The sequence below is a fragment of the Osmerus mordax genome, chromosome 21 (genome assembly GCF_038355195.1).
Source record: "Osmerus mordax isolate fOsmMor3 chromosome 21, fOsmMor3.pri, whole genome shotgun sequence".
Lineage (NCBI taxonomy): Eukaryota > Metazoa > Chordata > Actinopteri > Osmeriformes > Osmeridae > Osmerus > Osmerus mordax.
Window position 1 is genome coordinate 7,422,140 of NC_090070.1, and position 12,520 is coordinate 7,434,659.

The 12,520-nt window shown below is 45.7% G+C and overlaps 1 protein-coding gene across 1 annotated transcript; it reads left to right on the forward strand.

The window, feature by feature from the left end:
• The first annotated feature begins 545 nt into the window (after positions 1–545).
• LOC136965563 (zinc finger protein Aiolos-like) lies at positions 546–11,890 on the forward strand. Its single transcript, XM_067259745.1, has 8 exons — positions 546–655; positions 1,378–1,445; positions 1,630–1,791; positions 5,239–5,679; positions 6,173–6,340; positions 6,769–6,885; positions 8,010–8,126; positions 10,794–11,890. Exons 2-8 carry the CDS (start codon positions 1,394–1,396, stop codon positions 11,399–11,401), a joined length of 1,665 nt encoding a protein of 554 aa, XP_067115846.1. The 5' UTR covers positions 546–655; positions 1,378–1,393; the 3' UTR covers positions 11,402–11,890.
• Positions 11,891–12,520: the final 630 nt, after the last annotated feature.

Genomic DNA, 12,520 nt, shown 5'->3' on the forward strand with positions numbered 1-12,520 from the left:
TCACCTTTACAAAATACATGATCATCATGGTAAACAACACTATATTGCAAACATTGTATTAGATTCGACTACTGGTGCTCAGACATTGAAGTTGGTATGATGATGATGGTAAGATAAAAATAACATTGCTGCTCATGAATGTAATGCATGAAGCCCTTGGTCATGTTCTGTAAATGTTTGGATAATCCTTTTATAAGTGGTAAATAATTGAACTATTGAGACAGATTCGCTTCCAATTACATCTGAAGGTAGTAGCATTATTTGGCCAGAAGATGGAGGAATTGTGCTAAATTTTACCCACTAACATTATCTACGTTGCCTGAAAATAGCTTTGTAATGAAATATAGGCCTACACTAATCGAAACAAATGTAAAGAATACACAGTGATATAAACATTACATTCAACGTTCATTTTCCGTTTCGGAACTAATCTATTTGTAAAGCTGTAATGAGGAAACCAATACTTCCATCTTGCAAAATTCAGTCCCTGTGCCTTTAAGAACACTCCAAAGTTTAGCGTGACGTCGACTATGGCATTTCCATAGCGAGGAGCTCCAGCGGCGGAGAAGGGAATCTTACGGCGGGAGAGACTGGCCACTTCAAACTGAACCTGACGTTATTGCGTTATTATCCCAGGTGCGAGTTATAAGACCAGGTACGTTTCTTTTAAGGAATACTTTGTATCATGTTACCTTCCTTGTAAATAACAGCGAATCATTTTTTTTTCTCTCACTTGAAGTCCAAGGAATAAGAGTATTGTATTCGTTTGATGAAGTAATTATATTTTGTACAATAGGGATGTGATAACACATTTTCCCTTTTTTTTATTTTGAGCAAACGTTCAATTTAAAATCACAAATTAACAAGTCTTTATGGAAAGCTCAAAGTAAATGTGTAGGCTATGCAAAATGTATGAAATTAAGTTTATCTTCTTTTACAACAAACGATCATTGGCCGTCGCGCAAGTCATTTGGCTTGCAAGATTACCTAAATTTGTATCAAGATGGCAAAGAATATTAACAGTTTGAGTCGTTGGATGTCTTTTTCACACTTCGCTTTTGCATTGACTTTACAGGAAATGCATGTTGAGTGAACGTCATAGGATTGGGGGTATTTGAATGAAGTGATAGGGTTGAGCAATGAACCTTTCAACCTTTTACCGGTACAGGTCTTGAATTTGAATGAAATTCTATTCAGAAGCAACTTTTGTGTGCGCCTAAATGTGTGATTGTCCACAGAACAGCCTAGACAGCATGTCAAGGGTCAGCTGGAGAGTGCATATTTACTCTCCCGAAATGAGAGAATAAGAGCTTCTGACATGTGCCATAGCTTCTGTTGTCCTCAGACGACTTCTTCATTCTGTACTTTCCGCTCCAGAGAGCAACGTTCCACGATGAACAGAGACCAGCCCCAAGAGTTCAAACCGGCAGAGAGTGAAATGATGGGTGGGTTCTTTTTTCCACTGTCCAAGTCCGCTTTCAAATTGCGGTGTAATGTACACAACCTGTCCTGGAAATGTGTGACATGCACCATATAATGTTTCATTTTGTTCCTTTGCTGGGGTTTTGCCCCCCCCTTAGAAAATATGCAACACATTTAGATACATTAAAAAAGGTGATATATCCACAGATATCAGCAGCAGTACGACAGACCAGATACCACAGGAAGAGAGTGAGGTGGAGAAGAAGAAGGAGGCGGAAGAAATGGGTTATGGTGCCCTGGAGAATGCCTCAGTCAATGAAAATGAAATGGAGTCTTCATCTGAATCCGCAGATAAGGAACAGATAACAGGTGTGATTCTCGCATACACACAGTCATGCATTCGTAGCCACCAACACACACACACACACACAGCACAGTCTTTAAATAAATTCATAGCCACAAACATGCACACACAGCACATTCAATGCTCCAAAATATAAAGTTACGGCATGTAGTGTTATAACATTATTGTCTTTCTTATTGCTCAATCATAAGAAACACTCAGTATTTGTCGTGGGGGCGTTTGACTTAGAACACACACATGTTCAGGATTAAACTGTCCTCATCTACTATAACTGTTTATTTGAGAGATGGAAGATACACTTTTATTTAAACCACGGCTATATTCTTCTCAACAAACAGCATTCAACAAAACCCTCTAGATGAGCCTGGGCTCTATTATTGGGTCTCTCAAAGCTGTGTTTGTGTGTGTGTGTGCGGGCGATGGTCGTATCTGTGTCTGACTCTGTACATACGCCTGCATTTGTGTGTGTTCAATCCGATTACGTACGTGTGTGTGTGTGTGCGTGCACATCTAAAAGTGTACGCAAAGTTTCCATAGCACCTCCCGAAGTGTCTAATGTGAGACCAAAAAAACAACACCGCTCTTCAGCTCTTCATCCACCGCCGTGACCACATCGTGGTTTCTGGAGGGGGGGGGCCTTGGTCGTCGGGGCTGAGTTAACACTCATGCAAGCGTCGCCTTGGAGACAGGCCGGGCAGGACTTTGGAGACGTGTTATAACTGTAGCAGGGACCTACGAGCGGGTACAAGCACTCACCCCTCCACCACAAGGTTTGAGATGCTCAGAGTTTAGTGTAATCCACCCTGCACTTCCAGGAGTTGGTATGTGCACTGCGGCTTTGCAGCACGCCCCGTAAGTTTCATTGGGCACATGCAGATGAGGATGAGAGTGTGTTCTTTCGCTGAATGTGGAGAATGAGCATGCAGGGGTTGCGCGGATTCAAGGGGTCAGAGTTCGGCGATGATGTTGTGTGTGTTTGTGTCCTTATGCTGCCGTGACTGTGTCATGCATTTTTTTTTGGTTGTCGCCGTTTTAAATGTATTTGATGGAGACAGTGAGAGGGTGACAGGAAAAGCAGAGAGGGGGGGGGGAGGGGGGAGACATGCAGGAAGTGGCCCGGGCTGGAATCAAACTCGGGGCCCCTGAGCCGACAGTGCATAGTCTGTGCCTTGTTCTGTATGCACGTTCCTTTTCATAAGCAATGGGAGTCAAAGACCATGTTGAATGTTTTTCTTCCAAAATGGGCCCTGAAGCTCCCTGAGTCTAAAGGCTTTTGAAATCTCGACTATCCCCAATCTGGGTTTGGAATATACACAAGAGTGTACGTCAAACACAGTAGTTGCGTGATGAGGTGTATTAGGAGGTGTGTGTGTAGAGGGCTGAGGGGGGGTGTACAGTCTTTGGAGTATATAAAGAGACCGTTTTTAAGTCAAGGCTGTTTTATTTACGTGCTTGGAGGAAAGGTGGGCGATACGGTGAACACCAAAGCCCTTGGAGAGTGACCTTTAAAAAAGGATTCATTCTGTTTTCCAACTTTAATTCTGCATGTCCACATCAATAGTTTGGTTTGTCAGTGACCATGAAAATGCTTGGGTTAGCTCAACTCCAGAAAACCAGCATGTGTAGACCAAGAATGACTGGAATAGCCTTTATTGTGGAGAAAGAAATTAAGAACGAAAACCCAACAGATGAGAAACATACATGCCCAGGTCTATTACAATCAAGTCTATCACAATCAGGTCTATTACAATCAGGTCTATTACAATAAAGTCTATCACAATCAGGTCTATCACAATCAGGTCTATAACAATCAGGTCTATCACAATCATGTCTATCACAATCTAGTCTATCATAATCAGGTCTATAACAATCAGGTCTATCACAATCTAGTCTATCATAATCAGGTCTATCATAATCAGGTCTATCATAATCAGGTCTATCATAATCAAATCATGTAATGCAATACAATACATGATAAACAAAATACAACAGACAAAATCAGTAGGACTGTAAACTAGAAGAACATAAAAAAACAGGTTAGTTTGTTAAAAACAACCTAAAGAGCCTTGAAACTGAAGAAAAGATTTATGGACAAAAAGGACGATACCAGAATTATGGGGAAGATTCCCATAACCCAAAACACCTCATCTGTGAGATCTGGTAAAGGATGAGTTATGGCTTGGACATGCATGGCTGATGAATTCAGAAGTGTACATAAATACTTGATCTTCTCAGATACAACAAAATGCCTCAGAGATTCCCCATGCAGGGAGACCTACTCAACCAAGAGTTGTTCAATGCCAAAAAAGTTGGATGATTCTAGATCAACCAATCTGATTCCATATTTGACATGCTGAATAAGAGGAGACTGGAGACAGGATGTCCCTGAGACAAGCAGGAAGCGAAGATGACTGCAGTTCAGAGTTGGGAGAACATCATTGGACGATGCCCATATCCAGGGCTGTCTATGGGTTACAGTCTTCAGGTAGTCATTGCATACCAGGGATATGCAATCACAGATTATTTAGGATGACTTGGACAATTACGTTGAAGTGTTCAAAGGACCTTTGGTGCCCTAAAATGTGGAGTGTTGGGATATAATTTCTAAACAGTTCACAGTTTAAATCTGCACTTTTGTGCTATGGTAGAAAACCAAAACACCAAAAATCGATTGTTGTCCAACGACTTGGCGATCCCTGTACTGAATTCTTATAGATCTTTTATTATTTTCTGTCATCCCTGTAGATCAACCAGATCCACTTTGATAATTGGTTGGGTGGCTATAGACTAATACGTGCAGCCTTCAAATGAACAGAGGTACAGAATCAGTCCGGCCTTTCTCATACCAGTGGCAGATGGGAGTTTGTTTCTCTTCGACGGTGACTTCTCCTGACCCTGTTCTAAGCACAGAGAGGAAATGTGTTGTCTTTATCTTCTACATTCATCTCCCGGCTGTCTCTCAGATGTCACTCTGCCCCAAATAAACCTCAGCAGACTTGGAAATGTACTGCTGCGAGAACAACCCACTAAATATAAATCAACAAGTGGTGGCAATTTCTTTCACTGAACTTTAATAGCAATGTTGCTAAGTGAAGCCTTTGCAAAAGGGTGTATCTTGCCATATTTGAACACAACATTGCCATCCTAACCCTAACCCTTTTCGCACATTGGTGAGTGGATTTAGTCTGTGGAAATTCTAAAATGAGGTTACACACAAGTTTTGTTTTTGTGGTAAAACGTGATACATATCTCAGTCCAGGGACACATATTTATTTATTTTAAATGTACTGCTTCTGCCCTGGTATGAATTGAGTGAACTGGGTTGAAGCGAGGAACAAGATAATATGGGTCAGGCGCTGGCTAACACCGTCGGATGCATGAGTTTGCATGTGATCTTCCGTTCCTTACCGAACTCCTTTTTCCCCTCATGCCTCTTCCTTCTTCCTCTCCAGCTGGGATCATCGTGAAAACGGAGGAAGAGGAGACGTTCGAACAGAAGGGCGACGGCGGAGGAGGGGACGAGCTGAAGGACGAGCGGGGGGGCTTCGATGCGCTGGAGGAGGAGGAGGACGATGAGGAGGAGGAGGAGGAGGAGGGGGAGCGAGAAGGGGAAGAGGGCGAAGAGGAGGAGGAGGACGAGGAGAGGGACGGCGACGAGGAGGGCGATCCCCTCGACGAGCCGCAGGACCTCTCCCTGGCCGACTACGGCAAGTACGACAACCAGGCGGAGCCGACGGACGCGCGTCATCCCGGCACCGCCGCCCCCACCTACGGCGCGCCGGCGGCCGGCGCTTCTCCCCGCGGCCACGCGGGCAGCAAGCTCTGCTGCGACATCTGCGGCCTGTCGTGCGTCAGCATCAACGTGCTGCTCGTGCACAAGCGCAGCCACACCGGTGAGACTAGCGTTGCCTAGCGCTGGGACCTCAAACGGAGGCGGCGGTTACACAATAATGAAAACTTAACCGATACTTGGAGTTGATAAGGCGTTTTTTTTAAGAGTTAAATCGACAAGTGTCTGAATGACTGTGAATATATAGTGTAGTGATTTGTCGTAGTTGACTAAAAGCCATTTTGATACATCCAGATGCATCCAAGGTCCTTAATACAAATGCTGAACGATTATCTATTGAAAAGCCTTCTTAGTCTACTACATTAGTCTTAATCTGTGTGGAGGGATCCCTAACTTAAATGTGAACCAAAGTTTTCCATTTATTTGTATTTCATGTCTGAGCCTTTTCCCTGGAGAAATATGAGAAAAATCTGAGAAAAATTGTACTTCACAATAATTCACTGTGGTAAACATCCTTTCAAACAAAAGTGATTCACACAGTGTCTCCATGTAGTGTAATTCCCTCTATGCTGTGTGTGGTTGTCTTGCCGACCCAGGCGAGCGTCCGTTCCACTGCACGCAATGCGGCGCCTCCTTCACTCAGAAGGGAAACCTGCTACGCCACATCAAACTGCATTCTGGGGAGAAGCCCTTCAAGTGCCCCATGTGCAGCTACGCTTGTCGCAGACGCGACGCCCTCAGCGGGCACCTGCGAACGCACTCCGGTAAGACACGGCACCTGCAGGGGAGTCTGGTCTTCAAACACACACATTTCACACACCTGCAAAAAAGAGAAGAAATAAACAGATGCCTTCAGTAGTACATTCAAACACCTGGGAATCCTTCACTCACTCATACACACACACACACACACACACACACACACAGGCAACCTCACACACTCCCATGTAGAATCCCTCACATTGCACATGACCAGACACACGGCTGTTTCCAAATGTACGCACTCTTGTCGAAGGATGTAAGAATCTTCGACAACAACACAGATTTCTTATAGGTTCATGGATAAAAACATTAGATAAGGGTCACAGGATCAGCGCTTCAGAGGGAGAGCATCCTGCTCTGAGCACACCATGTCGTGTTTTATCGGTGTTGCATGACTTTCCAGTTTTAACCGGCCAACTCTTGCTTGCAGTGGAGAAGCCCTACAAGTGCAACCACTGTGGTCGCAGTTATAAGCAACGGAGCTCTCTGGAGGAGCACAGAGAGAGGTGCCACGTGTACATCCAGAACAAAGGCCACACGGAACGAGGTGAGAAGCCAATTCGCGCGCGCACACTTGTGAAGAAAGAACAACAACAAAACACTGTAACAGCAGCGCTTATACTTCCAAGGATCCGCACGTAGATACGACAACGCGTACACACGCGCACGTGTCCAGTCTCACGCTTGCTGGGTAGGAGCACATACTTAACTCACACTTGATGCATTTAGATACGGCCACAGATGCGTCACTTTAATGACGCACGCACATTTATACGTTTTCCCACATTTTAATCATTCATTCATTTACATATTTGTAGCATGAGAACGCTCCAACACCGCACACCCATGCACGCACACACTGTTGCCGCAAGACTGGTGTAACCTCATCGCATTGAGCTCACAGTACCTGCCAGTTGTTGGAATTAAATAGGTTACGGCCTCTGTGGTAAATACTGTTGCCTTACTAATCATTTGGTTTCCTGAGTAATCGTGTCTTTATCAAAAGGGGTTAAAAATATAGAACAAATACTTAGGGCCTCGTGTTTTCGACGCTGCACCCCACAACCGTCATACACACACATTCAAGCGCACACATATGACCGCACACACACACACCTCCAACCTCTTTAGCGTCTGTTTGTCTCCTTGGTGGACAGGGGACAGTTGCGACACAAACAATTCTTTCCTGTGTCTTGTTCGAGTGTTTGTTTTATTTTGTGGTCGGCGAATGTCGTAAGGTATGGTCGATAGCGTCTCGGTGACAAGGAAGCACATCCTCGACTTGCGGGCTCTCCTGCGCTAGTAGCTGGTTGAGGCACAGCATCAGGAAGTGAGGTCATGGGGCTTGTTATCATGGCTGGAATCAGTCTTGTTCCCCCTCCAGTGTGTTTTTTGTTGTCCTTAATTTGTTTGTGTGTCTCTTTTTTCTTTTTTTCACGTGGCACATCCTAAAATGCTGGAGGTGGTAGACTATTCATTTGCGGCTAACTGCCTGCGTGTGACACTGTCTTAGCACTCTGCTTCTCACCAGTTAAAGAGACCTCTCTTTTATCTTTCTCTATCTCTATATCTCTGTCTTTCTCTCGGTTCACCTCTCTCTCGGTTTCTCTCTCTCCTCCCGCATCTCTCTCTCTCTCTCTCTGTACATTCATCTGTCTCTATCTCTCTCAGCCTCCGAGGAAGCCCACGCATCCAGGACCCAGATGGGCAGCGAGCGAGCTCTGCTGCTGGACAGGCTGGCCAGCAACGTGGCCAAGCGCAAGAGCTCCATGCCACAGAAGTTCACCGGTAAGGAACCCGCCGTCTCTCCCACCCGCAGTCCGCCCTGGTCCGCCTTTGAGGACACGTTGACCTCAAAAAGGAGGTACAAGTTCAAGGGTCGAGTGGGCTGCACATTGGGCTGCACGTGGGGGCGACAGTCATTTTGAGGATAGACATGAATTGCACTTTTGATTTGAGTGTTCTTCTTTGGTATTTCGCTTTGTTCGGGGCGGCCATGCAAACGATCAGCTAAGCTTTCAACTGCTGCTTGATATGTGACTGGTTTAGGATTGTGTCTTTTGATAGGTATCCTGCATAAATAGCTTCAATGCTGCAGTAGGCAAATGCGTGGTGTCGCCTGTTTGTCTTGCAGGTTGCAGTTGTGTTAAATGCAGCCTTTGATGATGCTGCACATGCACGCCTATGTGAGCTTTTGTGATTCAACGTATACTTGGTATTGTGCAAAACTAAGCTGTCTGTCTGCCTATTGTATGTCTGTCTTCCTGTCTGTCTGTTTGTCTGCCTGTCTGTTTGCCTATTGTCTGTTTGTTTCTCTGTCTGTCTGTCTCTCTTCTCTGTCTGTCTCTTCTCTGTCTGCCTGTCATCTCTTTGTCTGTCTGTCTCTCTTCTCTGTCTGTCTGTCTCTTGTCTGTCTGTCTGTCTGTCTCTTCTCTGTCTGTCTTTCTGTCTGTCTGTCATCTCTTTGTCTGTCTGTCATCTTTTTGTCTGTCTGCCTGTCTCTTCTCTGTCTGTCTTTCTGTCTGTCTGTCTCTTTTTTATGTCTGTCTGTCTGTCATTTCTTTGTCTGTCTGCCTATCTCTTCTCTGTCTGGCTGTCTGTCTGTCTGTCTGTCTCTCTTCTCTCTCTCTCTGTCTGTCTGTCTGTCTGTCTGTCATCTCTTTGTCTGTCTGCCTGTCTCTTCTCTGTCTGTCTTTCTGTCTGTCTGTCTTCTCTGTCTGTCTGTCATCTCTTTGTCTGTCTGTCATCTTTTTGTCTGTCTGCCTGTCTCTTCTCTGTCTGTCTTTCTGTCTGTCTGTCTGTCTGTCTGTCTCTCTTTTATGTCTGTCTGTCTGTCATTTCTTTGTCTGTCTGCCTATCTCTTCTCTGTCTGTCTGTCTGTCTGTCTGTCTGTCTCTCTTCTCTCTCTCTCTGTCTGTCTGTCTGTCTGTCTGTCATCTCTTTGTCTGTCTGCCTGTCTGCCTGTCTCTTCTCTCTGTCTTTCTGTCTGTCTGTCTCTCTTCTCTGTCTATCTGTCTGTCTGTCTGTCTGTCTGTCTCTTCTCTGTCTGTCTGTCTGTCTGTGTCTTCTCTGTCTGTCTGACTGTCATCTCTTTGTCTGTCTGACTGTCTGTCTGTCTGTTTCTGTTTGTCTGTCTGTTTCTCTGCCTGCAGCTTGTCTCCCACTCTACTGGCCCAGCAGTCATTCATGGACCTGATCCTCAGTACGGGTGCCATAAATTGGTAGACCTCCAGCCATGCATAGGAACATGATCAGACAAAAAACACCAAGCTACTTAAGGGTATTTAAGCACACACTCACACACAATCTGAAACTCTCCAAAGCCGTCCCACAGATGCATATAGATGTTCCAGTTTTACAACAGTGGACTTGAACACTTTATTTAAAACAACACCCAGCTATTGATACTATAGATTGTTCCAGTTTAGTAACTTCAAACTTGAAGGCTTTATTTAAAACTATACCTAGGCCTAGATATTGTAGCCTGGTTAAAATTACACACACTTCTAATACTGCTCCTTCTGGAACTAGCAACTACCATAGGGTTTGTGGAAAAAGCCAATTTCGGTAAATGACTGATTTGTCAAGCCTTCCCAAACCTTCTGGGCGTGTGTGGCGATTTCCAGTACACCCATCACACCTTCTCACACGGCCCAACTCTCGTTTCACTGCGCTTCATCACTTATGGTTTCACAACCGGGCGCCCTGCCTCCATGCCGACGTGAAGGAATCCTGTGTCGAGCAATCTTACAAAATGAACTGAGCTGTTTCACTTTGACAACCGCGGGAAGAGAAGAGAAGAAAGTGCTTCTGCGACCGCAAGACAGAAAACAAAAAACGCGAGAGAAACGTGAGCGCGTTCCGTCTACCCTCCTGTGACTGCAGCTGCACAGAGGATGCCTCGTGTGTTTCCTCCTCCCCTTCTACTGTCCTCTCTCACTCACGCACACACACACACACACACACAACACACAAACATGAGTGCACATATTAAGTGAGCAGGAAGCTCAACTGTTGCTTGGGTCATGGACTTCCGGTGCTTTGCTGCTAGCTATCCAGTCTCCTTTATGTGTTTTGTCTGCCCTGGCGCTGTGCAAATGCCGCCCCTGGTTACAGGAGAACGTACGTATGTTTTTTTGCAACTTTTTTCTTTAGGAGGGTATTAGGCCAGGCACCCTCGGCAGTAGCTACAACAGTGTTAAAAAAAAAATGTATTTGTAGAAGAAGAAGGAAGACAAAAAACTGTATTTGTAGAAGGGGGAAGACTCTTACACCGACACAGGAAATGCAAGCACTCTATCAAGGTATTCCCCCAGGAGTCAGGTGTCTGTATGCCCCCTCTTACCCCTTTTTTAAACTACGCCAACTTTGGTTCAGCTGGTGTGAGCTTCTGTGTTGAGTCTCCTTCCATAGTGCATGTGCTGAGGTGCATCTCCCTGTGTGTGGCCGGCGTAGGGGACAACGGTGTGTGTCTGGACCTGAGCTTCAACCGGGAGCTGCTGCACCACCGCACCGATGCCATGGATCCCACTCCCCACTCTTCCCCGGGCCCAGATGCCCTCCACCACCACTCATCCCTCCATGCCGGCCAGGACTCTGGTGACCCCGCCCACAGGTCCTACCCGGTCCCTCTGGCTCTGACCAACGGCCACAAGCTGGAGCTCCCTCCCCCCGGGCTGTCCCACCTGACCCGTCCTGGGCAAGGCCACCTAGGGCTGGACCCGCTCCACCCCGACAGCCTCTCCCAGCCTCTGTACAGCCTGGGCCACCTGCTGGGGGTGGCGAATGCCCACAACGGCCTCCCGCTCCCCCACGGCCTGTCCATGGCCCCCCCGGAGGCCCTGAGGGTGGTGAGGGGCGACGGGGAGGCCATGGCGGGGGCCGTGTACCCCTGCGCCCACTGCAGGGTGATCTTCCTGGACTACGTCATGTTCACCATCCACATGGGTTGTCACGGTTTCCGCGACCCTCTGGAGTGCAACGTGTGCGGCCATCGCAGCCGGGACCGTTACGAATTCTCTTCCCACATTGCCCGTGGTGAGCACCGCATAGAGTTGAAGTAGTGTGCTCACACACACACACACATAAGCACATACACACTCTCCACTAGCATACACACTCCAAATGCACACACTCACTAGCAGTCCTAGGTATAACCACATACATGTTGACACACATACACAGGCGTTTCAAGTGAGCACATGTAAACAGAAAAAGGCACCTCAGGTATTAGAATTATTTGTTTTTATCTGTTTATTTATCCGTACTTACAAACGCAGCACACAACCAAATGTAGCATTTTAATGTGCTGAGTGAGGACTTATACAACGTGTATTTATGTAAAATACATTTATAACTGGGTAAATGATATGATGAAAAATATGTGTACATGTTTTATTCTGTTTTCAACTTTTTAAATGGTTTCTTTTCATGGTTTGTTGACGTGTTTTTCATGTCCTTTGAAGAACAGCAAGTTTTGTGACTGTAAACTGACTGTATGCTGTCGACGTCTCCTGTCAACTGTACCAAGTGTGAAAATAAACACATCATATTAAAGCCGTTTTAGCTTTGTGTGGGCTGTACGTCCATTAGTAAGGCACTACTACTACTACTACACAAAAAAAAAGAAACATGATCCTGACGCTCTCAAAGGTCACATGGCTTCTTTTAGTTTGTGGTTTTGACGACTGCTGTTCACAGCTTCAAAGCCAGCTCTTCACAGTTTACTCCCCTCTTCACAGCTCCGACAAGTCGCTCTGACACATTTGTTTCTCTTTCCTGGATTTTTGAACGCTCCTTTTTAAATGGAGAGGCACGTCTGTCAATACGTGCGGGGTTATGGGTGAAACGATGCGGTCTGGGAAACAAATGAATCCCATAGATAGAAAGTGATATATTCATACAAGAGCTACAGTTGTATTCACAGCTATCCATGGTTATGGCTCATGTCATAGTTTATCCTGCAAACATTGCATTCACTTGACTCATACTTTGAAGCAACATCTTATGTTCTGTTGCCTCTATAAGAGCTTGCGTGATAAGAATTGGTAGTCGAAATATGGCACCAAAAAGTGGGAAGCGATATGCTAGCTAGGGCAAGCTTGCTTTATGTAGGCAATGTCTCCCCTTATTAGCACCTGGTGTTTGATATGTTTGCCGTCTTTCCTAGGTGCAGAGGGGTT

Excerpts from the sequence above, each read along its gene's own strand:
- LOC136965563 (XM_067259745.1), top strand. The coding sequence starts at position 1,394 with ATGAACAGAGACCAGCCCCAAGAGTTCAAACCGGCAGAGAGTGAAATG. Across the intron at positions 1,446-1,629 it reads GGCAGAGAGTGAAATGATGG|ATATCAGCAGCAGTACGACA; the intron begins GTGGGTTCTTTT and ends ATATATCCACAG. Across the intron at positions 6,341-6,768 it reads GCACCTGCGAACGCACTCCG|TGGAGAAGCCCTACAAGTGC; the intron begins GTAAGACACGGC and ends TCTTGCTTGCAG.